Source organism: Bombina bombina, chromosome 6 (genome assembly GCF_027579735.1).
Source record: "Bombina bombina isolate aBomBom1 chromosome 6, aBomBom1.pri, whole genome shotgun sequence".
Taxonomy (NCBI): domain Eukaryota; kingdom Metazoa; phylum Chordata; class Amphibia; order Anura; family Bombinatoridae; genus Bombina; species Bombina bombina.
The window spans coordinates 74,266,331-74,294,032 of record NC_069504.1 but is presented as its reverse complement, the minus strand read 5'-3'; the positions used below and the strand labels follow the sequence as shown (position 1 = coordinate 74,294,032).

The following is a 27,702-nucleotide window of genomic DNA, read 5'->3' as shown; positions in this document are numbered from 1 at the left end:
GCTCTTTCTTGTGAGTCTCCTTTTCTGATTTTTCATCAGGATAAGGCAGTTTTGCAGACTTCTTTTCAATTTCTACCTAAGCTTGTGAATTCTAACAACATTAGTAGAGAAATTGTTGTCCCTTCTTTATGTCCTAATCCTAAGAATTCTTTGGAGAGATCCTTACATTCTTTGGATGTGGTAAGAGCTTTGAAATAGTATGTGGAAGCTACTAAAAATTTCAGGAAAACTTCTGGTCTATTTGTTTTATTTTCTGGTCCTAGGAAAGGTCAGAAAGCTTCTGCTGTTTCCTTGGCTTCTTGGTTGAAACTTTTGATTCATCAAGCTTATTTGGAGTCGGGTCAAACCCGATGGGCTTTTAAGAATGAAGCTTCAGTCGATCAGATTTGCAAAGCAGCCACTTGGTCCTCTTTGCATACATTTACTAAATTCTACCATTGTGATGTATTTGTTTCTTCGGAAGCAGTTTTTGGTAGAAAAGTTCTTGAGGCAACTGTTTGATTCTTCTGCTTTTTTGATTTAAGTTTTTTCTTTCAAAAGTGAAAATTAAACTTATTTTTGGGTTGTGGATTATTTTCTCAGCGGAATATGGCTGTTTTTGTTTTAGTCCCTCCCTCTCTAGTGACTCTTGAGTGGAAGACTCCACATCTTGGGTATTGATATCCCATATGTCACTAGCTCATGGACTCTTGCCAATTACATGAAAGAAAACATAATTTATGTAAGAACTTACCTGATAAATTCATTTCTTTCATATTGGCAAGAGTCCATGAGGCCCACCCTTTTTTTATGGTGGTTATGATTTTTTGTATAAAGCACAATTATTTCCAAATTTCCTTTGTTGATGCTTTCTACTCCTTTCTTTATCACCCCACTGCTTGGCTATTCGTTAAACTGAATTGTGGGTGTGGTGAGGGGTGTATTTATAGGCATTTTGAGGTTTGGGAAACTTTGCCCCTCCTAGTAGCATTGTATATCCCATATGTCACTAGCTCATGGACTCTTGCCAATATGAAAGAAATGAATTTATCAGGTAAGTTCTTACATAAATTATGTTTTTCCTTCTCTGATGAGGATATATCTGGTTCAAAAGATCCTGCCTCGGATATTGACACTGACGAAAATTTGTTTAAAATGGAGTATATTCGTTCTCTGTTAAAAGAAGTGTTGATTACATTGGATATGGAGGAAACCAGTCCTCTTGATATTAAAACTAGTAAACATTTAAATTCTGTTTATAAACCTCCTGTGGTTATTCCAGAGTTGTTTGCCAGTTCCTGATGCTATTTCTGATATGAATTCCAAGGAATGGAATAGGCCTGGTACTTCTTTTATTCCTTCTTCAAGGTTTAAAAATTGTACCCTTTGCCAGCCGATTCTTTAGAGTTTTAGGAAAAGATCCCCAAAGTTGATGGGGCTATTTCTAGGAAAGCCTATTTATATGCTGGTCATCTTCTCAGGCCTGCAATTTCTTTGGCTGATGTTGCAACTGCATCAACTTTTTAGTTGGAACATTTAGCGCAGCAAGAATTGGATTCTGATTTGTCTAGCATTGTTCGTTTACTTCAACATGCTAATCATTTTATCTGTGATGCTATTTTTGATATCATCAAAATTTATGTTAAATCTGTGTCTTTAGCTAGAAGAGCTTTGTGTCTTATATCTTGGAATGCTGACATGACTTCTAAGTCCCGATTGCTATCTCTTTCTTTCCAAGGTAATACGTTATTTGGTTCTCAGTTGGATTCAATAATTTCAACTGTCACTGGGGGGAAGGGAGTTTTTTTTGCCTCAGGATTAAAGACCTAATGGTATATCTAAAGCTTCTTACCATTTTCGTTCCTTTCGACAAAATAAGGAACAGAAATCTAATCCATCCCCCAAAGAATCTGTTTCCAATTGGAATCCTTCCTCAAATTGGAATAAGTCCAAGCAATTTAAGAGATTTAAGCCAGCCCCCAAGTCCGCATGAAGATGCGGCCCTCATTCCAGCTCATCTGGTGGGGGGCAGATTAAGATTTTTCAAAGATGTTTGGATCAATTCAGTCCAAAATCAATGGATTCAGAGTATTGTCTCTCAGGGGTACAGAATAGGATTCAGAGTAAGACCGCCTGTGAGAAGATTTTTTCTCACGCATTCCAGCAAACCCAGTAAAGGCTCAGGCTTTCCTGAAGTGTGTTTCAGACCTGGAGTTATCAGGGTTAATCATGCCAGTTCATTCAGACCAGTTTTGGATCTAAAGATTTTGAATCGATATGTAAGAGTACCAACTTTCAAAATGGTGACTATAAGGATTATTCTGCGATTTGTTCAGCAAGGGCATTATATGTCCACAATAGACTCACAGGATGCATATCTTCATATTCCAATTCATCCAGATCACTATCCGTTCCTGAGATTCTCTTTTCTAGACAAGCATTACCAATTTGTTGCTCTTCCTTTTGGCCTAGCGACAGCTCCAAGAATCTTTTCAAAGGTACTCGGTGCCCTACTCTCTGTAATCAGAGAGCGGCATATTGCAGTGTTTCCTTATTTGGACGATATCTTGGTACTTGCTCAGTCTTTACGTTCTGCAGAATCTCACACAAATCAACTAGTGTTGTTTCTTCAAAGACATGGTTGGAGGATCAATTTACCAAAAAGTTTTTTTTTATTTCTCAGACAAGGTTAACCTTTTTAGGTTTTCAGATAGATTCAGTGTCCATGACTCTGTCTCTAACAGACAAGAGATGATTAAAATTGGTTTCAGCTTGTCAGAACCTTCAGTCTCAATCAATCCCTTCAGTGGCTATGTGCATGGAAGTTTTAGGTCTCATGACTGCAGCATCGGACGCGATCCCCTTTGCTCATTTTCATATGAGACCTCTCCAGCTTTGTATGCTGAACCAATGGTGCAGGGATTATACAAGGATATCACAATTAATATCCTTAAATTCCAATGTTCGACTCTCTCTGACTTGGTGGTTAGATCACCATTGTATGATTCTAGGGGCCTCTTTCGTTTGTCCAACCTGGACTGTGATCACAACAGATGCAAGTCTTTCAGGTTGGGGGGTTTGGAAATCTCAAGAGACGAGATTACCAAAAAATATTTTGGAACTCCGTGCGATTCTCAGGGCTTTTTAGTTTTGGTCTCTGTTGAAGAGAGAACCGTTCATTTGTTTTCAGACAGACAATATCACAACTGTGGCTTATGTCAATCATCAGGGTGGGACTCACAGTCCTCAAGCTATGAAAGAAGTATCTTGGATACTTGTCTGGGCGGAATCCAGCTTCTATCTAATTTCTGCGGTTCATATCCCAGGTATAGACAATTGGGAAGCGGATTACCTCAGTCATCAGACTTTACATCCAGGGGAGTGGTTTCTCCTCCCAGAGGTGTTTTCTCAAGTTGTTCAGATGTGGGGGTCTTCCAGAAATAGATCTGATGGCATCTCATCTAAACAAGAAACTTCCCAGGTACCTGTCCAGGTCCAGGGATCCTCAGGCGGAAGCAGTGGATGCGTTGACACTTCCTTGGTGTTATCATCCTGCTTATATTTTCCCGTCTAGTTCTTCTTCCAAGAGTGATCTCCAAAATCATCATGGAGCAATCATTTGTGCTGCTAGTGACTCCAGCATGGCCACACAGGTTTTGGTATGCGGATGTTGTGCGGATGTCCAGTTGCCAACCATGGTCACTTCCATTAAGGCCAGACCTTATATCTCAAGGTCCGTTTTTCCATGAGGATCTCAAATCATTAAATTTGAAGGTATGGAAATTGAACGCTTAGTGCTTAGTCATAGAGGTTTCTCTGCCTCCGTGATTAATACTATGTTACAAGCTCGTAAATCTGTTTCTAGAAAGATTTATTATCGAGTTTGGAAGACTTACGTTTCATAGTGTTCGTCTCATAAATTTTCTTGGTATTCTTTTAGAATTCCTTGAATTTTACAGTTTCTTCAGAATGGTTTGGATAAAGGTTTGTCTGCAAAACACAGAAAAATTGCTAAGCTTCCTGATATTCACTGTTTTGTACAGGCTTTGGTTCATATCAAGCCTGTCATTAAATAAATCTTTCTTTCTTGGAGTCTTAATTTGGTTTTGAAGGCTTTACAGGCTCTTCCATTTGAGCCTATGCATTCTTTGGACATTAAACTACTTTCTTGGAAAGTGTTGTTCCTTTTGACCATCTCTTCTGCTAGAAGAGTTTCTGAGCTATCTGCTCTTTCTTGTGAGTCTCCTTTTCTGATTTTTCATCAGGATAAGGCAGTTTTGCAGACTTCTTTTCAATTTTTACCTAAGGTTGTGAATTCTAACAACATTAGTAGAGAAATTGTTGTCCCTTCTTTATGTCCTAATCCTAAGAATTCTTTGGAGAGATCCTTACATTCTTTGGATGTGGTAAGAGCTTTGAAATAGTATGTGGAAGCTACTAAAGTTTTCAGGAAGACTTCTAGTCTATTTGTTAGCTTTTCTGGTTCCAGTAAAGGTCAGAAGGCTTCTGCCGTTTTCTTGGCTTCGTGGTTAAAGCTTTTGATTCTTCAAGCTTATTTGGAGTCGGGTCAAGCCCCGCCTCAGAGAATTACAGCTCATTCTACTAAATCAGTCTCCTGGGCTTTTAAGAATGAAGCTTCAGTTCATCCGATTTGCAAAGCTGCAACTTGGTCTTCTTTGCATACTTTTACTAAATTCTATCATTTTGATGTATTTGCTTCTTCGGAAGCAGTTTTTGGTAGAGAAGTTCTTCAGGCAGCTGTTTCAGTTTGATTCTTCTGATTTCAGTTTTTTCTTTTCATTTATGAGACTAAATTTATGTTTTGGGTTGTGGATTAATTTTTTTCAGCGGAAAATGGCTGTTTTTATTTTTATCCCTCCCTCTCTAGTGACTCTTGCGTGGAGTTCCACTTCTTGGGGATTGCTCTCCCATATGTTACTAGCTCATGGACTCTTGCCAATTACATGAAAGAAAACATAATGTATGTAAGAACTTACCTGATAAATGAGGTCCACCCTTTTGATGGTGGTTACTATTTTTTTGTATAAATCACAATTATTCCAAATTCCTTTGTTGATGCTTTTTACTCCTTTCTTATCACCCCACTACTTGGCTATTCGTTAAACTGAATTGTGGGTGTGGTGAGGGGGTGTATTTATAGGCATTTTGAGGTTTGGGAAACTTTGCGCCTCCTGGTAGGATTTTATATCCCATACGTCACTAGCTCATGGACTCTTGCCAATATGAAAGAAATTAATTTATCAGGTAAGTTCTTACATAAAAAAACACCAGAGAGCAGTGAATAGTTGCAGATTGACAGGGTCTCTATTCACATACCTGAAAGCAGAGGCGAGAGAATAGGGTTAGCTTGATGTAGTGTGCAATTCTTCAGCAGATGTCAATAGGCAGCATGTTGTCTTAATAAGCAGCACTGTGCTGAGTAGTGAGTGCAGTTCTTGTATAATTCTATTGCTAGTGCCTCACTTATAAAATGTTCACTTTGAAAATGTGAACATATGTTATAGCAATGCACATCACTGTGCAATGCACATCTCAGACTGGTGTTCCCAATAGTTCCTGTCCCAATTCAGGAGCGGGGTCTGGGGTTCTACTCCAATCTGTTTGTGGTTCCCAAAAAAGAGGGAACCTTCAGACAAATTTTAGATCTCAATAGTCTTAACAAATTCCTATTCGTTCTATTCTTCCTTTGGTTCAAGAGGGTCAATTTATGACAACGGTAGATTTAAAGGACGCATACTTGCATGTTCCCCTACACAGGGACCATCACAGATTTCTGAGTTTGGATTCCTAGAATTTTGTCTTTTCTCCAAGAGGGTCTGGAGAAAGATTTATCGACAAGCTCCCTAAAGGGTCAAATATCTGCCTTGTCTATTTTGTTACATAAAAGTCTGGCGGATTTCCCTGACGTGCAAACGTTTTGTCAGGCATTGTTCAGGATCAGGCCTGTGTTTAAGCTGGTTACTCCTCCCTGGAATCTTAACTTAGTTCTTAAAGTTCTTCAACAGGCTCCGTTTGAGCCAATGCATTCCTTAGATATTAAGTTGTTATCTTGAAAAGTTTTGTTTCTTGTTGCTATTTCATCTGCTCGAAGAGTTTCAGAGCTCTCGGCATTACAGTATGAGTCTCCTTACCTTATTTTTCATGCGGATAAGGTAGTTTTGCGTACTAAGTTAGGGTTTCTCCCTAAAGTGGTTTCAGATCGGAACATTAATCAGGAGATTGTTGTTCCTTCCTTGTCCTAAACCACCTTCTCAGAAAGAACGTCTGCTACACAATCTAGACGTGGTGCGGGCATTGAAATTCTATTTACAGTTGACTAAGGATTTTCGTCAGTCTCTTTGTGGTTTTCTCGGGGAAACGTAAGAGGCAGAAAGCTACGGCTACTTCTCTTTCTTTGTGGCTGAAGAGTATCATTCGCTTTGCCTATGAAACTGCTGGACAGCAGCCTCCTGAGAGAGTTACGGCTCATTCTACAAGGGCTTTTTCCTCTTTCTGGGCATTCAAAAATGAAGTTTCTGTGGAACAGATTTGCAAGGCTGCAACTTGGTCCTCTCTTCACACTTTTTCAAAATTCTATAAATTTGACACTTTTGCCTCGACTGAGGCCTCTTTTGGGAGAAAGGTTCTTCAAGCAGTGGTGCCTTCCGTTTAGGTCCCCTGTCTTGTCCCTCCCTTATCATCTGTGTACTCTAGCTTGGGTATTGATTCCCAATAGTAAATAGATTATCCGTGGACTCACCTTGTCATTAGAAAGAAAACAAAATTTATGCTTACCTGATAAATGACACAGTGAGTCCACGGCCCGCCCTGTTTGCTTAAGACAGGTTTTGTGGGTATGTTATAAACTTCAGACACCTCTGCACCTTGTTGCTTCCTTTCTCTCCATTGCTTCGGCGGTCGAATGACTGGGGTTGGAGGGAAGGGAGCTGATATACAACAGCTTTACTGTGGTTCTCTTTGCCGCCTCCTGCTGTGCAGGAGTGATATTCCCAATAGTAATTAGATGATCCGTGGACTCACTGTGTCAAGAAATACATTTATGAGGTAAACATAAATTTTGTTTTTGAAAAAAAAGTTTTTAAAGCTGATAAGTATTTGTCTTGCTGTGTATACCGAGATATGATAAGGAGTATTTCTTTCTAATGACACGGTGAGTCCACGGATCATCATCAATTACTGTTGGGAATATCACTCCTGGCCAGCAGGAGGAGGCAAAGAGCACCACAGCAAAGCTATTAAATATCACTCCCCTACCAACAATACCCCAGTCATTCTCTTTTCCTGTAGTGCGAGGAGGAGGTGAAGTTTAGGTGTCTGGTGAGTTTTCTTCAATCAAGATTTTTTTTTTTTAGCAAAGTAAGCTTACTTTGTTCTTTTCTGTGGTCTAGCCTAGTCTCTTAAGTAGGGCCTAGACTCTTCAGTAGGGCAGTGGTGGCTTTTGAGCACTTGAGAACTTGTGAGGTACAATCCTCACTGCGTTTTCTCAAGAATCTGCTGCCCTATCTAGAAAACCTGAATTGGTTTACTCAGTTTTTCTCTCTTCACAAGTCCATGTGAGCTGCTGCACCCTCTCAAACCAGGTGAGCTGTCTTGCTGCAGGACAGCACTTTCAGGTAAGTGCCATTTTAATTTTCCTTTGCAAGGAGATTGCTGGCACTTGTTACAGCTAAAAGCTGTCTTATTTAATATGGGACTTTATTAAACCTTCATGTTTGGGGTTTCTTTTAGGCAGTTTGGGCTTTGAGACTGTGAGGTGATTTATGGTGGCTCAGTGTGTTATAGTAGTTTTTATACTTTAACTTTTGGTCATGGAGATTACTCTGCTCTGTATTTGAAAAGGGGATTGTTTCTTCTGTGAGGGCAGTCACTCTGTGAGCTGCAGGACAGGTAGGCACCTCAGTAAAGCTACTGAGGTGTATAGGTAGCCTGAGGTCTATTTGGTTTGTTGTGTTAACACAAATTTCTATTTAAAGACACAGTACACCTTTATTTTTTATCTTCAAATAAATAATTTTTACACTTTATCCTTCTTCTCAAGCGTCCCAACTTTTTCAGTTTCCACATACAGTGCTCTGTGTTTCCTCTTGCAATTCTGTAGGATTTTCTCTACAAGACATTGCTTCCCAGGTATCTGAGGCCTTGTCAGCTTTCCCTATGTTGCAGGGAAGGCATAAATGGAAATTTAAGGAAACAGCAGGGTTTCTGATCAAGTTCTGGCTATCCAGAGTGTCTCTTCCCATAAGCCTGAGGAAGAAGACATGTCAGTAGCATCTGAGGGGGAAATCTCAGACTCAGTGTATTTCCTTCTTCTGATGCTGAAGTGGTATCCTTCAGATTTAAAATAGAACACCTTCGCTTTGGCTACTTTGGACAACTCCGACACAACTATCGTAGTCAATCCTAAAAAGTCTAGTAAATTGAACAAATACTTTGATGTTCCCTCCGCGGTGGAGGTTTTTCTGGTTCCTGACCGTGCTGCAGAGATTATTGCTCGAGAATGGAAAAGACCTGGTATTCCCTTTTCTCCATCTCCTATTTTTAAGAAGATGTTTCCTATAGCGGATTCTATTAGAGAGTCGTGGCAGATGGTTCCTAAGGTAGAAGGAGCGATCTCCACTTTGGCCAAGAGGACTACTATTCCCATAGAGGATAGTTGTTCTTTTAAAGAGCCAATGGATACAAAATTGGAGGCTTTACTAAAAAAAGATGTATGTTCACCACAGTCTACAATGGCAACCTGCGGTGTGTATCACCACTGTTACCAGTGCTGCAGCTTACTGGTTTGATGCGTTGTCTGAATCTCTTCAGACGGATACGCCTTTTGATGAGATCCAGGGCAGGATTAATGCTCTCAAGTTAGCCAATTCCTTTATTACAGATGCTTCTTTACAGGTGATTAAACTGAGAACCAAAATTTCTGGTTTTGTGGTCCTAGCCCGCATGGGCCTTGTGGTTGAAGTCCTGGTCTGCGGATGTTTCATCTAAATCTAAGCTCATGGCTATTCCTTACATGGGTAAGACCTTGTTTGGACCTGGTTTGGTGGAAATTATCTCAGATATTACTGGAGGGAAGGGTTCTTTTCCTCCTCAAGATAAAAAGAATAAGCAGAAGGGACGTCCAAATAATTTTCGTTCCTTTTGTAACTTTAAAGGCAAGTCTTCCTCCCCTTCCTCCAAGCAAGATTTAGCCAAGCCTTCCTGGAAGCCCAGTTTAGTCCTGGAATAAGGGAAAGCAATATAAAAAGCCTTCAGCTGATTCCAAGTCAGCATTAAGGGTTGGCCCCCAATCTGGGAGCGTAGCTTGTAGGGGGCAGACTCTTTTTTCCCAGGCTTGGATAAAAGAAGTACCGGATCCCTGGGCGGTGGACATTGTATCCCAGGGATACAAAATAGACTTCTAATCTTTTCCACTCAGAGGCAGGTTTCTCCTCTCCAGATTATCTGTAGACCATATAAAAAGAGAGGCGTTTTTACATTGTCTCAAGGACCTTGCCGCCCTGGGGGTAATAGTTCCAGTTCCCTTTCAGGAAAGGCGTCTGGGATTTTACTCAAATCTGTTCGTAGTTCCCAAAAAGTAGGGGACTTTGCGACCAATCCTAGATCTAAAATGTTTAAACAAGTTTCTCAGAGTGCCATCCTTCAAGATGGAGACTTTACGCTCCATTCTTCCCTTGGTACAAGAGGGTCAGTTCATGACAACCATAGACTTAAAGGATGCAAACTTTCATGTTCCCATTCACAGGGACCATCACAAGTTTCTGAGATTCGCCTTTTTGGACAATCGTTTCCAGTTTGTGGCCCTTCCATTCAGCCTTGCCCCAACTCCCAGAATTTTTAGCTGTGCTTCGATCTCAGGACATTGCAGTGGCACCTTATCTGGACGACATTCTGGTTCTGGTGCCATCTTTTCAACAAGCAGAATCTCATACAGAGATCTTGTTGTCTTTTCTTCGATCCCACGGATGGCAGGTGAATTGGGAAAAAAGTTCTCTGGTTCCAGCTACAAGGGTCATATTTTTGGGGATCATAATAGACTCCCTGTTAATGAAGATTTTTCTGACGGAGGTCAGAAAAAGAAAGATTTTCGACTCTTGTTTTGCCCTTCAGTCCTCTCCACGGCCGTCAGTGGCTCAATGTATGGAGGTAATCGGTCTGATGGTGGCTTCCATGGACATTATTCCGTTTGCTCAGTTCCATCTCAGACCTCTGCAATTATGCATGCTCAGACAATGGAACGGGGACTATATGGACCTGTCTCCACGTGCCGATCAAGATCAGGCATCAATAGACTCTCTTCCGTGGTGGCTTTCTCAGGATCATCTCTCGCAGAGTACTTGCTTCCGCAGACCCTCCTGGGTGATTGTGACCATGGATGCCAGCCTTCTAGGTTGGGGAGCAGTATGGGGCTCATTGAAGGCTCAGGGCTTAAGGACCCAGGAGGAGTCAGTCCTGCCCATGAACATCTTGAAGCTGAGAGCAATCTTCAATGCTCTTCTGGCCTGGCATCATTTAGCCTTAGCCTGGTTGATCAATTTCAAGTTGGACAACTTAACCTTGGTGGCCTACATCAACCACCAGGGGGGAACTCGGGGTTCCTTGGCCATGATAGAGGTGGCCATGATAGAGGTGGCCCACAGCTGCTGTCTTTCTGCGATCCACATCCCAGGAGTGGACAATTGGGAAGCGGATATTCTGAGCAGACAGACTTTTCATCCCGGGGAGTGGGAACTTCATTCGGATGTGTTTTCCAGCTTGACCCTCAAGTGCGGGCAGCCGGAGTTGGATCTCATGGCTTTTTGTCAGAATGCCAAACTTCCGATATACGGCTCGAGGTCAAGAGATCCGCAGGCATTTCTGATCGATGCTCTGGCAGTTCCTTGGAACTTCAGTTTAACATACCTGTTTCCTCCATTCTCTCCCCTTCCAAGAGTCATTGCTCAAATCAAGCAGGAGAGGGCATCTGTAATTCTCATAGCCCCGGCGTGACCTTGCAGTATTTGGTATGCAGACCTAGTGGAAATGTCATCATTTCCACTTTGGAGACTGCCTCTGAGGAAGGACCTTCTGCTTCAGGGTCCCTTCCTTCATCTAAATCTTGTTTCTCTGAAGCTGACTGCTTGGAGTTTGAACGCTTAGTTTTATCTAAGTGTGGATTTTCAGAGTCGGTCATTGAGACATTGATTTAGGCTCGTAAGCCTGTGACTCACAGGATTTACCATGAGATCTGCCGTAAATACTTGTATTGGTGTGAATCCAAAGGATACTCTTGGAGTAGAGTAAGGATTCCTAGGATTTTGTCCTTTCTCCAGGATGGTCTGGAGAAGGGTTTGTCTGCAAGTACTCTAAAGGGTCAGATTTCGGCATTGTCCATTTTGTTACATACGCGTTTGACGGATGTGCCAGACATGTAATCATTTTGTCAGGCCTTGGTTAGAATTCAGCCTGTGTTTAAACATGTTACTCCTCCATGGAGTCTAAACCTTGTTCTTAACGTTTTACAACAGGCTCCGTTTCAGCCTATGCATTCTTTAGATATTACGATGTTATCTTGGAAAGTTTTTTTTTCTTGTTGCTATTTCCTCTGCTCTGTGAGATTCTGAACTCTCTGCTTTACAGTGTGATTCCCCTTATCTTATATTTTACTCTGATAAGATGGTTCTGCATACTAAGTTTGGTTTCCTGCCCAAATAATATTAATGAGGAAATCGTTGTTCATTCTTTGAGTCCTAATCCTTCTTCTCACAAAGAACACTTGTTGCATAATCTGGATGTTGTGCGAGCGCTAAAATTTTATTTGTAGGAAACTAAGGACTTTCGTCAGTCTTCTGCATTGTTTGTTTGCTTTTCTGAAAAACGCAAGAGTCGGAAAGCTACGGCTACTTCACTTTCCTTTTGGCCGAAGAGCGTTATTCGCTTGGCATATGAGACTGCTGGATAGCAACCTCCTGAGAAAATCACAGCTCATTCCACAAGGGCTGTTTCTTCTTCCTGGACCTTCAAAAATGAAGCTTCTGTGGAACAGATTTGCACACTTTTTCCAAATTCTACAAATTCGATACTTTTGCCTTGGCTGAGGCTTCTTTTGAGAGAAAGGTTCTTCAAACAGTGGTGCCTTCTATTTAGGTTCCTGTCTTGTCCCTCCCTTATCATCTGTGTCCTCTGGCTTGGGTATTGGTTCTCAACAGTAATTGATGATGATCTGTGGACTCACCGTGTCATTAGAAAGAAAACAAAATTTATGCTTACCTGATGATAAATTTCTTTCTTGACATGGTGAGTCCACGGCCCGCCCAGTATTCAGACCGTTTCTTTTTATATAAACCTCAGGCACCTCTGCACCTTGTGTTACTTCCTTTCTCTCCTTTCCCTTTGGTTGAATGACTGGGGGATTGTGGGTTGGGGAGTGATATTTAACGTTTTGTTGTGGTGCTCTTTGCCTCCTCCTGGCCAGGAGGGATTTTCCCAACAGTAATTGATGATGATGATGATCCGTGAACTCACAGTGTCAAGAAACAAATAAATTTCAGGTAAGCATAAATTTTGTTTTTGTGTAAATATAGAATTAGGTGTTTTCTCTCTGGAAGCTCAACCCGTTTAATTGTGTTGTGGTTTCAATTAATAGAAACAGCTATTTTATATACCTAAATATACTTACATACTGTGTTACTGATTGTTTGACAATATGATCCATCATATACATACTTAAAACATACATGACACAAATGTTGTAATCTGATTTCTACATTTTTTGAGGCCTGATTTTCTCAAATCCTTTATTTTCTTTTTTTTTTAAAGTAAATTTAAAAGTAAAAAAACTAACAAGAAAACATGAAAAATAAAATAAGCTGCTCGTACGTACTAATTTTTTAAAGTAAATTTAAAAGTAAAAAAAACTAACAAGAAAACATGAAAAATAAAATAAGCTGCTCGTACGTACTAATTATAACATGGTGAGTTAATATTACTTTACAGTGGCCTAGTGGTTGCATGTGGTATACAGCCTATGGAATGAATTTGGGCTACATGCACACAGCAGTTTTAATACTGTTTACTCACTGCTGGTTTAAAACATGCAAGCATAAAGCAAAAACTGTGATCTAATATCAAATTATCATTAAAGGGGCATTTTTTTATCACTATTGGGCAGTATGTGCTTAATTAGCAAGGGGAGAAACTGACTTACCTGTTCTAAAGCCACTCTTCACTCCATTCTGTACCTCAAAGCAATCCACCATTCTTTCTTCATAGAACCCCGTAGTCAGTCTTTCGGCCCCTCACCATTAAAACAGCGTCACATTCTTGCTATATAATCACAGCCTGCTCAGTCTCGCCATTCACTTTATCCACTACATCAATCAGGAGGACTGTGTTTAAACAGCAAGCCTAATATGCTTTTCTTTCATGTAAAAAGAGTCCATGAGCTAGTGACGTATGGGATATACATTCCTACCAGGAGGGGCAAAGTTTCCCAAACCTCAAAATTCCTATAAATACACCCCTCACCACACCCACAAATCAGTTTTACAAACTTTGCCTCCTATGGAGGTGGTGAAGTAAGTTTGTGCTAGATTCTACGTTGATATGCGCTCCGCAGCAGGTTGGAGCCCGGTTTTCCTCTCAGCGTGCAGTGAATGTCAGAGGGATGTGAGGAGAGTATTGCCTATTTGAATTCAATGATCTCCTTCTACGGGTTCTATTTCATAGGTTCTCTGTTATCGGTCGTAGAGATTCATCTCTTACCTCCGTTTTCAGATCGACGATATACTCTTATATATACCATTACCTCTGCTGATTCTCGTTTCAGTACTGGTTTGGCTTTCTACTACATGTAGATGAGTGTTCTGGGGTAAGTAAGTCTTATTTTTTGTGACACTCTAAGCTATGGTTGGGCACTTTTATATAAAGTTCTAAATATATGTATTCAAACATTTATTTGCCTTGACTCAGGATGTTCAACGTTCCTTATTTCAGACAGTCAGTTTCATATTTGGGATAATGCATAGGAATAAATCAATTTTTTTCTTACCTTAAAATTTGACTTTTTTCCCTGTGGGCTGTTAGGCTCGCGGGGGCTGAAAATGCTTCATTTTATTACGTCATTCTTGGCGCTGACTTTTTTGGCGCAAATTTTTTTTTCTGTTTCTGGCGTCATACGTGTCGCCGGAAGTTGCGACATTTTTTGACGTTTTTTTTTTGCGCCAAAAGTGTCGGCGTTCCGGATGTGGCATCATTTTTTGCGCCAAAAGCATTTAGGTGCCAAATAATGTGGGCGTCTTTTTTGGCGCTAACAAAAATATGGGCGTCAGTATTGTCTCCACATTATTTAAGTCTCATTATTTATTGCTTCTGGTTGCTAGAAGCTTGTTCACTGGCATTTTTTTCCCATTCCTGAAACTGTCATTTAAGGAATTTGATCAATTTTGCTTTATATGTTGTTTTTTCTATTACATATTGCAAGATGTCCCAGATTGACACTGAGTCAGAAGATACTTCTGGAAAAACGCTGCCTGGTGCTGGATCTACCAAAGTTAAGTGTATCTGCTGCAAACTTGTGGTATCTGTTCCTCCAGCTGTTGTTTGTAATGAATGTCATGACAAACTTGTTAATGCAGATATTTCCTTTAGTAATGTTACATTACCTGTTGCTGTTCCGTCAACATATAATACTCAGAGTGTTCCTGATAACATAAGAGATTTTGTTTCTAAATCCATTAAGAAGGCTATGTCTGTTATCCCTCCTTTTAGTAAACGTAAAAGGTCTTTTAAAACTTCTCATTTTTCAGATGAATTTTTAAATGAACATCATCATTCTGTTTCTGATAATGGTTCCTCTGGTTCAGAGGATTCTGTCTCAGAGGTTGATGCTGATAAATCTTCATATTTATTTAAAATGGAATTTATTCGTTCCTTACTTAAAGAAGTCTTAATTGCATTAGAAATAGAGGATTCTGGTCCTCTTGATACTAAATCTAAACGTTTAAATAAGGTTTTTAAATCTCCTGTAGTTATTCCAGAAGTTTTTCCTGTCCCTGATGCTATTTCTGAAGTAATCTCCAGGGAATGGAATAATCTGGGTAATTCATTTACTCCTTCTAAACGTTTTAAGCAATTATATCCTGTGCCATCTGACAGATTAGAATTTTGGGACAAAATCCCTAAAGTTGATGGGGCTGTCTCTACTCTTGCTAAACGTACTACTATTCCTACGGCAGATAGTACTTCCTTTAAGGATCCTTTAGATAGGAAGATTGAATCCTTTCTAAGAAAAGCTTATTTATGTTCAGGTAATCTTCTTAGACCTGCTATATCTTTAGCGGATGTTGCTGCAGCTTCAACTTTTTGGTTAGAAGCTTTAGCGCAACAAGTAACAGATCATAATTCTCATAGCATTGTTAATCTTCTTCAACATGCTAATAACTTTATTTGTGATGCCATCTTTGATATCATTAGAGTTGTTGTCAGGTATATGTCTCTAGCTATTTTAGCTAGAAGAGCTTTATGGCTTAAAACTTGGAATGCTGATATGTCTTCTAAGTCAACTTTGCTTTCCCTTTCTTTCCAGGGTAATAAATTATTTGGTTCTAAGTTGGATTCTATTATCTCAACTGTTACTAGAGGGAAAGGAACTTTTTTACCACAGGATAAAAAGTCTAAAGGTAAATTTAGGTCTAATAATCTTTTTCGTTCCTTTCATCACAATAAGAAACAAAAGCCTGATCCTTCACCCACAGGAGCGGTATCAGTTTGGAAACCATCTCCAGTCTGGAATAAATCCAAGCCTTTCAGAAAATCAAAGCCAGCTCCCAAGTCCACATGAAGGTGCGGCCCTCATTCCAGCCCAGCTGGTAGGGGGCAGATTACGATTTTTCAAAGAAATTTGGATCAATTCAATTCACAATCTTTGGATTCAAAACATTGTGTCAGAAGGGTACAGAATTGGCTTCAAGATAAGGCCTCCTGCAAAGAGATTTTTTCTTTCCCGTGTCCCAGTAAATCCAGCGAAGGCTCAAGCATTTCTGAAATGTGTTTCAGATCTAGAGTTGGCTGGAGTAATTATGCCAGTTCCAGTTCTGGAACAGGGGCTGGGGTTTTATTCAAATCTCTTCATTGTACCAAAGAAGGAGAATTCCTTCAGACCAGTTCTGGATCTAAAAATATTGAATCGTTATGTAAGGATACCAACATTCAAAATGGTAACTATAAGGACTATCCTGCCTTTTGTTCAGCAAGGGCATTATATGTCCACAATAGATTTACAGGATGCATATCTGCATATTCCGATTCATCCAGATCACTTTCAGTTTCTGAGATTCTCTTTCCTAGACAAGCATTACCAGTTTGTGGCTCTGCCGTTTGGCCTAGCAACAGCTCCAAGAATTTTTACAAAGGTTCTCGGTGCCCTTCTGTCTGTAATCAGAGAGCAGGGTATTGTGGTATTTCCTTATTTGGACGATATCTTGGTACTTGCTCAGTCTTCACATTTAGCATAATCTCATACGAATCGACTTGTGTTGTTTCTTCAAGATCATGGTTGGAGGATCAATTTACCAAAAAGTTCATTGATTCCTCAGACAAGGGTAACCTTTTTAGGTTTCCAGATTCAGCGTCCATGACTCTGTCTTTGACAGACAAGAGACGTCTAAAATTGATTTCAGCTTGTCGAAACCTTCAATCACAATCATTCCCTTCGGTAGCCTTATGCATGGAAATTCTAGGTCTTATGACTGCTGCATCGGACGCGATCCCCTTTGCTCGTTTTCACATGCGACCTCTTCAGCTCTCTATGCTGAACCAGTGGTGCAGGGATTACACAAAGATATCTCAATTAATATCTTTAAAACCGATTGTACGACACTCTCTGACGTGGTGGACAGATCACCATCGTTTAGTTCAGGGGGCTTCTTTTGTTCTTCCGACCTGGACTGTAATTTCAACAGATGCAAGTCTGACAGGTTGGGGAGCTGTTTGGGGGTCTCTGACAGCACAAGGGGTTTGAGAATCTCAGGAGGTGAGATTACCAATCAATATTTTGGAACTCCGTGCAATTTTCAGAGCTCTTCAGTCTTGGCCTCTTCTAAAGAGAGAATCGTTCATTTGTTTTCAGACAGACAATGTCACAACTGTGGCATACATCAATCATCAAGGAGGGACTCACAGTCCTCTGGCCATGAAAGAAGTATCTCGAATTCTGGTATGGGCGGAATCCAGCTCCTGTCTAGTTTCTGCGGTTCATATCCCAGGTATAGACAATTGGGAAGCGGATTATCTCAGTCGCCAAACGTTACATCCGGGCGAATGGTCAAATGTGGGGACTTCCAGAAATAGATCTGATGGCCTCTCATCTAAACAAGAAACTTCCCAGGTATCTGTCCAGATCCAGGGATCCTCAAGCGGAAGCAGTGGATGCATTGTCACTTCCTTGGAAGTATCTTTCCGCCTCTAGTTCTTCTTCCAAGAGTAATCTCCAAGATTCTGAAGGAATGCTCGTTTGTTCTGCTGGTAGCTCCAGCATGGCCTCACAGGTTTTGGTATGCGGATCTTGTCCGGATGGCCTCTTGCCAACCGTGGACTCTTCCGTTAAGACCAGACCTTCTGTCACAAGGTCCTTTTTTCCATCAGGATCTCAAATCCTTAAATTTAAAGGTATGGAGATTGAACGCTTGATTCTTAGTCAAAGAGGTTTCTCTGACTCTGTGATTAATACTATGTTACAGGCTCGTAAATCCGTATCTAGGGAGATATATTATAGAGTCTGGAAGACATATTTCTTGGTGTCTTTCTCATCATTTTTCCTGGCATTCTTTTAGAATTCTGAGAATTTTACAGTTTCTTCAGGATGGTTTGGATAAAGGTTTGTCTGCAATTTCCTTGAAAGGACAAATCTCTGCTCTTTCTGTTCTTTTTCACAGAAAGATTGCTAATCTTCCTGATATTCATTGTTTTGTACAAGCTTTGGTTCGTATAAAACCTGTCATTAAGTCAATTTCTCCTCCTTGGAGTTTGAATTTGGTTCTGGGGGCTCTTCAAGCTCCTCCGTTTGAACCTATGCATTCATTGGACATTAAATTACTTTCTTGGAAAGTTTTGTTCCTTTTGGCCATCTCTTCTGCCAGAAGAGTTTCTGAATTATCTGCTCTTTCTTTTGAGTCTCCTTTTCTGATTTTTCATCAGGATAAGGCGGTGTTGCGAACTTCTTTTAAATTTTTACCTAAGGTTGTGAATTCTAACAACATTAGTAGAGAAATTGTGGTTCCTTCATTATGTCCTAATCCTAAGAATTCGAAGGAGAAATCATTGCATTCTTTGGATGTAGTTAGAGCTTTGAAATATTATGTTGAAGCTACTAAGAATTTCCGAAAGACTTCTAGTCTATTTGTTATCTTTTCCGGTTCTAGGAAAGGTCAGAAGGCCTCTGCCATTTCTTTGGCATCTTGGTTGAAATCTTTAATTCATCATGCTTATGTCGAGTCGGGTAAAACTCCGCCTCAAAGGATTACAGCTCATTCTACTAGGTCAGTTTCTACTTCCTGGGCGTTTAGGAATGAAGCTTCGGTTGATCAGATTTGCAAAGCAGCAACTTGGTCTTCTTTGCATACTTTTACTAAATTCTACCATTTTGATGTGTTTTCTTCTTCTGAAGCAGTTTTTGGTAGAAAAGTACTTCAGGCAGCTGTTTCAGTTTGATTCTTCTGCTTATAATTTCAGTTTTTTTCATTATAAGATTTAAACTTTATTTTGGGTGTGGATTATTTTCAGCGGAATTGGCTGTCTTTATTTTATCCCTCCCTCTCTAGTGACTCTTGCGTGGAAGATCAACATCTTGGGTAGTCATTATCCCATACGTCACTAGCTCATGGACTCTTGCTAATTACATGAAAGAAAACATAATTTATGTAAGAACTTACCTGATAAATTCATTTCTTTCATATTAGCAAGAGTCCATGAGGCCCACCCTTTTTTTGTGGTGGTTATGATTTTTTTGTATAAAGCACAATTATTCCAATTCCTTATTTTTTATGCTTTCGCACTTTTTTCTTATCACCCCACTTCTTGGCTATGCGTTAAACTGATTTGTGGGTGTGGTGAGGGGTGTATTTATAGGCATTTTGAGGTTTGGGAAACTTTGCCCCTCCTGGTAGGAATGTATATCCCATACGTCACTAGCTCATGGACTCTTGCTAATATGAAAGAAATGAATTTATCAGGTAAGTTCTTACATAAATTATGTTTTTTGAAGGGACAAAAAAGTGCAGCAGAGGATAGGGGGTTTAAGAGGAAGAAATGGTGGACTGCTTTGGGGTACAGAACGGAGTGAAGAGGGGCTTTAGGACAGGGGAGTTGCTGCTTTGGCTTAATAATTGTGAACAATACTGCATGTCATATTTTCTATTTTTGAAGTACATAGTAAGTGTTAAAAGTTGTTTTTTTATTTTTTGTTGTTTGTCATCTTCTATGTAACTCTGAAACACATATGTAGCCTTCCTCTAATAGTTGATTGATCAATTTTTGGCTGGTAAAAGTTTTGTTTAATTTTTAAAATGGTTGTCATTTGATATTTATTTTATGAGTAGCTGATTAAACATATTTTGGTTGGAACACGTTTTTAGGATGCATCTGAAAATGAAGATGATGAAAGAGAGGAAGAAGAGGAGGAGAACACAGATTACTTGACTGACTCAAACAAGGAAAATGAGACTGACGAAGAAAACACTGTATGTATTAAAGGTTTTGTGCATGGAAAGATAGCAGCATGCTGTATATTGTGCAAACATATTAATTCATATTTTAATTAAGAACATAATGCAGATTATAACTATGGTGTTTCATTAAGTTTGCTCAGTCCTTTTTACAGTGTATTTGAGGTGTGGCATATAAATTCAGGAAAGCTTTTCGGAAAAACAAATCCTGAATGAGAGTTGCAGGATGGAATCATTTATATCCAAAGTATATTAAACATATCTGAAGTGTAGTAGTAATATTGTCAAATAAAAAAGTATAGTAAAAATTGAATATTGTGAGCATAGTGGTCAATGTTTTTTTTTTATTTATTAAAGGGACATAATACTCATATGCTAAATCACTTGAAACTGATGCAGTATAACTGTAAAAAGCTGACAGGAAAATATCACCTGAGCATCTCTATGTAAAAAAGGAAGATATTTTACCTCACAATCTCCTCAGCTCAGCAGAGTAAGTTCTGTGTAAAAAGTTATACTCAGCTGCTCCCAGTTGCAGGTAAAAAAATTTAAAAAAATGAAGAAATGAACAGCAGCCAATCAGCATCAGCAGTGCTGAGGTCATGAACTCTTACTGTGATCTCATGAGATTTGACTTAACTCTCATGAGATTTCATAGTAAGCTTCCTTTACCTGATTGGTGAAATAATATGAGAGTGCACGATGCTAGTCCCTTCAGATGTCCCAGGACAAACACACTAAAATGCTGCTTAGAAATCCTTTACAATGGGAGGTGGCTACTGAGGAACTTTTGAGGTAAAATATTTTTCTTTTTTACATAGAGATGTTCAGGAGATATTTTCTAATCAGCTTTTTACAGCTATGCTGCATCACTTTCAAGTGTTTAAACATTTGGGTATTATGGCCCTTTAAGCTAATTAAGAATTAGTGTGCATATAAAGGTATGGATGACACCATTTGCCAGTTCAAAAGGGCTAATATTGTCAGAGGTATTAATAATTAGTTGAATTTTAGGTAGCTAGAAGGGCCAGACTAGAGAGACCCCATGCTGCTGTTTGTGTAAAAAAATATAATAAAATAAAAATGTAACACTATTTTTGTTTGCCTTTATAGGAGGTGATGATTAAAGGAGGGGGAATCAAACATTTACAATGTGCGGAGGATGAAGACTTTATCCAGGCCCTTGACAAAATGATGCTGGAAAATCTTCAGGTATAGAATTCTCTGCAAAGACGTTTCATTGCAGTCCAAGAATTTTTCATTAGATACCTAAATGAAGTTAATTTGAGATTCCATTTCAGTTGTGTATTTTTTAATAGCACCATTGTACAGCTAAACACATCTTCCCGCAAGGTTGCTTTCTTATTAGCTATTTAATCACTGATTAACCTAATTTTAGTGCAATCGTGTATTGGTCTTTTAAAAGTTATTTTGAAAATGTAAATAGTCTAAACAGATACTAAAAAGCAGAGTTCTTGAACAAGGAAGTATTGTAGTAGAGGAGGTATGTTATTTTGAGTTCAATGCTATCTTCTAGTGATGAACTTACAAAACATTTGTACATGTCATTCATTTCCTGGAGCGTAGTTTCCCTCATTTAGAAGTCACAATCCTTTAGAAAAGTTTAAATAATGATTCTTCCACAGAATTATCCACTAAAGTCTGTACAGATTTCTCTTGTTAAGTGTAGTCAGTCCACGGGTCATCCATTACTTATGGGATTATCTCTTCCCCAACAGGAAGTTGCAAGAGGATCACCAAAGCAGAGCTGCTATATAGCTCCTCCCCTCACATGTCATACCCAGTCATTCTCTTGCAACCTAACTAAAGATAGGTCGTTGTGAGAGGTCTGTGATGTTTTAAACTTAGTTTATTTCTTCAATCAAAAGTTTGTTATTTTAAATGGCACCGGAGTGTGCTGTTTGTTCTCAGGCAGCATTAGAAGAAGAATCTGCCTGCGTTTTTTATGATCTTAGCAGACGTAACTAAGATCCACTGGCTGTTCTCACACATTCTGAGGGGTGAGGTAACTTCAGAAAGAGGGGAATAGCATACAGGGTTTCCCTATTAAACGAGGTATGTGCAGTAAATTATTTTTCTAAGGAATGGAATTGACTGAGAAAATACTGCTAATACCAATGTAATGTAAGTTCAGCCTTAAATGCAGTGGTAGCGACTGGTATTAGGCTGATGAGTGTGTGTACACTGAAGTATTTTTCTAGGGAATGGAATTTCACTCAGAAAATACTGTTAATGCTGAAGTAATGTATGAGCCTTCACTGCAGTAAATGCGACTGGTAGCAGGCTTATTAATAACACTTCATAGCTTTTAAAATATATGTTCAAAACGTTTACTAGCATGTTAATCGTTTTTTTTGTGAGGTACTTGGTGATAAAACTTATTGGGGCATGATTTTTCCACATGGCTATCTTTGTTTTCTGCATAGAAACAGTTTACTGAGCTTCCCCACTGTTGTAATATGAGTGGGAGGGGCCTATTTTAGCGCTTTTTTGCGCAGTAAAATTTCAGTCACAATCTTCCTACTTCATCCTCCATGATCCAGGACGTCTCTAGAGAGCTCAGGGGTCTTCAAAATTCGTTTTGAGGGAGGTAATCAGTCACAGCAGACCTGTGACAGTGTGTTTGACTGTGATAAAAACGTTAATTATATAATTGTTATCCGTTTTTGGGTATTAAGGGGTTAATCATCCATTTGCAAGTGGGTGCAATGCTCTGCTAACTTAATACATTTACTGTGAAAATTTGGTTGCTATAACTAATTTGGTTCATTGTTATTTCAACTGTGACAGCTTTTTGTGCTTCTTAAAGGCGCAGTAGCGTTTTTTTATATTGCTTGTAAATTTATTTGAAAGTATTTTCCAAGCTTGCTAGTCTCATTGCTATCTATCTGTCTATTTAAACATGTCCGACACAGATGAATCTCTTTGTTCACTATGTTTAAAGGCCAATGTGGAGCCCAATAGAAATTTGTGTTCTAATTGCATTGATGTTACTTTAAATAAAAGTCAATCTTTACATGTAAAGAAATTATCACCAGACAACGAGGGGGAAGTTATGCCGACTAACTCTCCTCACGTGTCAGTACCTTCGCCTCCCGCTCAGGAGGTGCGTGATATTGTGGCGCCAACAGGGAGGCCCATACAAATCACTTTGCAAGACATGGCTACTGTTATGACAGAAGTATTATCTAAATTGCCAGAATTAAGAGGCAAGCGCGATTGTTCTGGGTTAAGGACAGAGCGCGCTGATGATGGGAGAGCCATGTCCGATACTGCGTCACAATTTGCAGAACATGAGGACGGAGAGCTTCATTCTGTAGGTGACGGATCTGATCCAGGAAGACTGGATTCAGAGATTTCTAATTTTAAATTTAAGCTTGAGAACCTCCGCATATTGCTAGGGGAGGTATTAGCGGCTCTGAATGATTGTAACACGGTTGCAATTCCAGAGAAATTATGTAGGCTGGATAAATACTATGCGGTACCGGTGTGTACTGAAGTTTTTCCTATACCTAAGAGGCTTACAGAAATTATTAGCAAGGAGTGGGATAGACCCGGTGTGCCTTTTCCCCCCCCCCTCCTATATTTAGAAAAATGTTTCCAATAGACGCCACCACACGGGACTTATGGCAGACGGTCCCTAAGGTGGAGGGAGCAGTTTCTACTTTGGCTAAGCGTACCACTATCCCGGTGGAGGATAGTTGTGCCTTTTCAGATCCAATGGATAAAAAATTAGAAGGTTACCTTAAGAAAATGTTTGTTCAACAAGGTTTTATCTTACATCCCCTTGCATGCATTGCGCCTGTCACTGCTGCGGCGGCATTCTGGTTTGAGTCTCTGGAAGAGGCCATTCGCACAGCTCCATTGGATGAAATTATGAACAAGCTTAAAGCACTTAAGCTAGCTAACGCATTTGTTTCTGATGCCGTCGTACATTTAACCAAACTTACGGCTAAGAACTCCGGATTCGCCATCCAAGCGCGCAGAGCGCTGTGGCTTAAATCCTGGTCAGCTGATGTGACTTCTAAATCTAAATTGCTTAATATTCCTTTCAAAGGGCAGACCTTATTCGGGCCCGGCTTGAAAGAAATTATCGCTGACATTACGGGAGGTAAGGGCCATGCTCTGCCTCAGGACAGGGCCAAATCAAAGGCCAAACAGTCTAATTTTCGTGCCTTTCGTAACCTCAAGGCAGGAGCAGCATCAACTTCCTCCGCTCCAAAACAGGAAGGAGCTGTTGCTCGTTACAGACAGGGCTGGAAAGCTAACCAGTCCTGGAACAAGGGCAAGCAGGCCAGAAAACCTGCTGCTGCCCCTAAGACAGCATGAAGAGAGGGCCCCCTATACGGAAACGGATCTAGTGGGGGGCAGACTTTCTCTCTTTGCCCAGGCTTGGGCAAGAGATGTCCAGGATCCCTGGGCGTTGGAGATCATATCTCAGGGCTATCTTCTGGACTTCAAAGCTTCTCCTCCACAAGGGAGATTTCATCTTTCAAGGTTATCAGCAAACCAAATAAAGAAAGAGGCGTTTCTACGCTGTGTACAAGACCTCTTACTAATGGGGGTGATCCACCCAGTTCCGCGGACGGAACAAGGGCAAGGATTCTATTCAAATCTATTTGTGGTTCCCAAGAAAGAGGGAACCTTCAGACCAATCTTGGACTTAAAGATCCTAAACAAATTCCTAAGAGTTCCATCATTCAAAATGGAAACTATTCGAACCATCCTACCCATGATCCAAGAGGGTCAGTACATGACCACAGTGGACTTAAAGGATGCCTACCTTCACATACCGATTCACAAGGATCATTACCGGTACTTAAGATTTGCCTTCCTAGACAGGCATTACCAGTTTGTAGCTCTTCCCTTCGGGTTAGCTACGGCCCCAAGAATCTTTACAAAGGTTCTGGGCTCAATTCTGGCGGTACTAAGACCGCGAGGCATAGCGGTGGCTCCGTACCTAGACGACATTCTGATACAAGCGTCAAGTTTTCAAACTGCCAAGTCTCATACAGAGATAGTTCTGGCATTTCTGAGGTCGCATGGGTGGAAGGTGAACGTGGAAAAGAGTTCTCTATTGCCACTTACAAGGGTTCCCTTCCTAGGGACTCTTATAGATTCTGTAGAGATGAGACTTTACCTGACGGAGGCCAGGTTATCAAAACTTATAAATGCTTGCCGTGCCCTTCACTCCATTCCACACCCGTCAGTAGCTCAGTGCATGGAGGTAATCGGCTTAATGGTAGCGGCAATGGACATAGTACCATTTGCGCGCCTGCATCTCAGACCGCTGCAATTGTGCATGCTAAGTCAGTGGAATGGGGATTACTCAGATTTGTCCCCTTTGCTAAATCTGGATCAAGAGACCAGAGATTCTCTTCTATGGTGGCTTTCTCGGCCCCATTTGTCCAAAGGGATGACCTTTCGCAGGCCAGATTGGACGATTGTAACAACAGACGCCAGCCTTCTAGGTTGGGGCGCAGTCTGGAATTCCCTGAAGGCTCAGGGATCATGGACTCAGGAGGAGAAACTCCTCCCAATAAATATTCTGGAGTTAAGAGCAATATTCAATGCTCTTCTAGCTTGGCCTCAGTTAGCAACTCTGAGGTTCATCAGATTTCAGTCGGACAACATCACGACTGTGGCTTACATCAACCATCAAGGGGGAACCAGGAGTTCCCTAGCAATGTTGGAAGTCTCAAAGATAATTCGCTGGGCAGAGTATCACTCTTGCCACCTGTCAGCGATCTACATCCCAGGCGTGGAGAACTGGGAGGCGGATTTTCTAAGTCGCCAGACTTTTCATCCGGGGGAGTGGGAACTTCATCCGGAGGTCTTCGCTCAACTGATTCATCGTTGGGGCAAACCAGATCTGGATCTCATGGCGTCTCGCCAGAACGCCAAGCTTCCTTGTTACGGATCCAGGTCCAGGGACCCGGGAGCGGTGCTGATAGATGCTCTGACAGCACATTGGGTCTTCAACATGGCTTATGTGTTTCCACCATTTCCGATGCTTCCTCGATTGATTGCCAAGATCAAGCAGGAGAGAGCATTGGTGATTCTGATAGCGCCTGCGTGGCCACGCAGGACCTGGTATGCAGACCTAGTGGACATGTCGTCCTGTCCACCATGGTCTCTGCCTCTGAGGCAGGACCTTCTAATTCAGGGTCCTTTCAACCATCCAAATCTAATTTCTCTGAGCCTGACTGCATGGAGATTGAACACTTGATTTTATCAAAGCGTGGCTTCTCAGAGTCGGTTATTGATACCTTAATACAGGCTAGGAAACCTGTTACCAGAAGAATTTACCATAAGATATGGCGTAAATATTTACATTGGTGCGAATCCAAGAGTTACTCATGGAGTAAGGTTAGGATTCCTAGGATATTGTCTTTTCTACAAGAGGGTTTAGAAAAGGGCTTATATGCTAGTTTGTTAAAGGGACAGATTTCTGCTCTGTCTATTCTTCTGCATAAACGTCTGGCAGAAGTTCCAGACGTTCAGGTTTTTTGTCAGGCTTTGGCTAGGATTAAGCCTGTGTTTAAGACTGTTGCTCCGCCGTGGAGCTTAAACTTAGTTCTTAACGTTTTGCAAGGTGTTCCATTTGAACCCCTTCATTCCATTGATATCAAGCTGTTATCTTGGAAAGTTCTGTTTTTGATGGCTATTTCCTCGGCTCGAAGAGTCTCTGAGTTATCTGCCTTACATTGTGATTCTCCTTATCTGATTTTTCATTCAGACAAGGTAGTTCTGCGTACTAAACCTGGGTTCTTACCTAAGGTAGTTTCTAACAGGAATATCAATCAAGAAATTGTTGTTCCATCATTGTGTCCTAACCCTTCTTCAAAGAAGGAACGACTTTTGCATAATCTGAACATAGTCCGTGCCCTGAAGTTCTATTTGCAGGCAACTAAAGATTTTCGTCAAACTTCTTCCCTGTTTGTCGTTTACTCTGGACAGAGGAGAGGTCAAAAAGCTTCGGCTACCTCTCTCTCTTTTTGGCTTCGTAGCATAATACGTTTAGCCTATGAGACTGCTGGACGGCAGCCTCCTGAAAGGATTACAGCTCATTCTACTAGAGCTGTGGCTTCCACCTGGGCCTTTAAAAATGAGGCCTCTGTTGAACAGATTTGCAAGGCTGCAACTTGGTCTTCACTTCACACTTTTTCAAAATTTTACAAATTTGACACTTTTGCTTCTTCGGAGGCTGTTTTTGGGAGAAAGGTTCTACAGGCAGTGGTTCCTTCCGTTTAAAGTTCCTGCCTTGTCCCTCCCATCATCCGTGTACTTTTAGCTTTGGTATTGGTATCCCATAAGTAATGGATGACCCGTGGACTGACTACACTTAACAAGAGAAAACATAATTTATGCTTACCTGATAAATTTATTTCTCTTGTAGTGTAGTCAGTCCACGGCCCGCCCTGTCTTTTACGGCAGTTCTAAATTTTTAATTAAACTCCAGTCATCACTGCACCCTATGGTTTCTCCTTTCTCGTCTTGTTTCTGTCGAATGACTGGATATGACATGTGAGGGGAGGAGCTATATAGCAGCTCTGCTTGGGTGATCCTCTTGCAACTTCCTGTTGGGGAAGAGATATAATCCCATAAGTAATGGATGACCCGTGGACTGACTACACTACAAGAGAAATAAATTTATCAGGTAAGCATAAATTATGTTTTTTATACATAATTTAGTTGATTATCGGTTTTCTAAAGATTTGTGATAGTTAAACGTAATAAGATTTAAGATGAGTGTCTTGAATTATTGTATCATGTATTGGTATGTGTGTGTATTATTTTTCTCTTGCAAAGAATGCAGGATATCCAAGCCAGAAAAATTATATCATGTAACTTTCCTAATAATCAAAAGAAAGGAACAAAAACTTTGATTGCCTTCACCTTTCAACTTTTGCTTAAAGTATCTTTCTTTCCTATGGCATGAAGAATCCACAACATCATTCCAATTACTAGTGGGATATTCAAC

General features: G+C 40.4%; 1 protein-coding gene across 5 annotated transcripts in view; it reads left to right on the top strand.

The window, feature by feature from the left end:
- The window catches only part of UPF2 (UPF2 regulator of nonsense mediated mRNA decay), a 654,310-nt gene that overhangs the window by 482,097 nt on the left and 144,511 nt on the right, over nucleotides 1–27,702 (top strand). For all 5 annotated transcript variants that reach the window (XM_053716468.1, XM_053716466.1, XM_053716467.1 and 2 more), the window contains 2 exons: nucleotides 19,608–19,712; nucleotides 20,811–20,909. In XM_053716468.1, coding sequence (XP_053572443.1) covers nucleotides 19,608–19,712; nucleotides 20,811–20,909 — 204 coding nt within the window. The remainder of the gene's footprint in view (nucleotides 1–19,607; nucleotides 19,713–20,810; nucleotides 20,910–27,702) is intronic.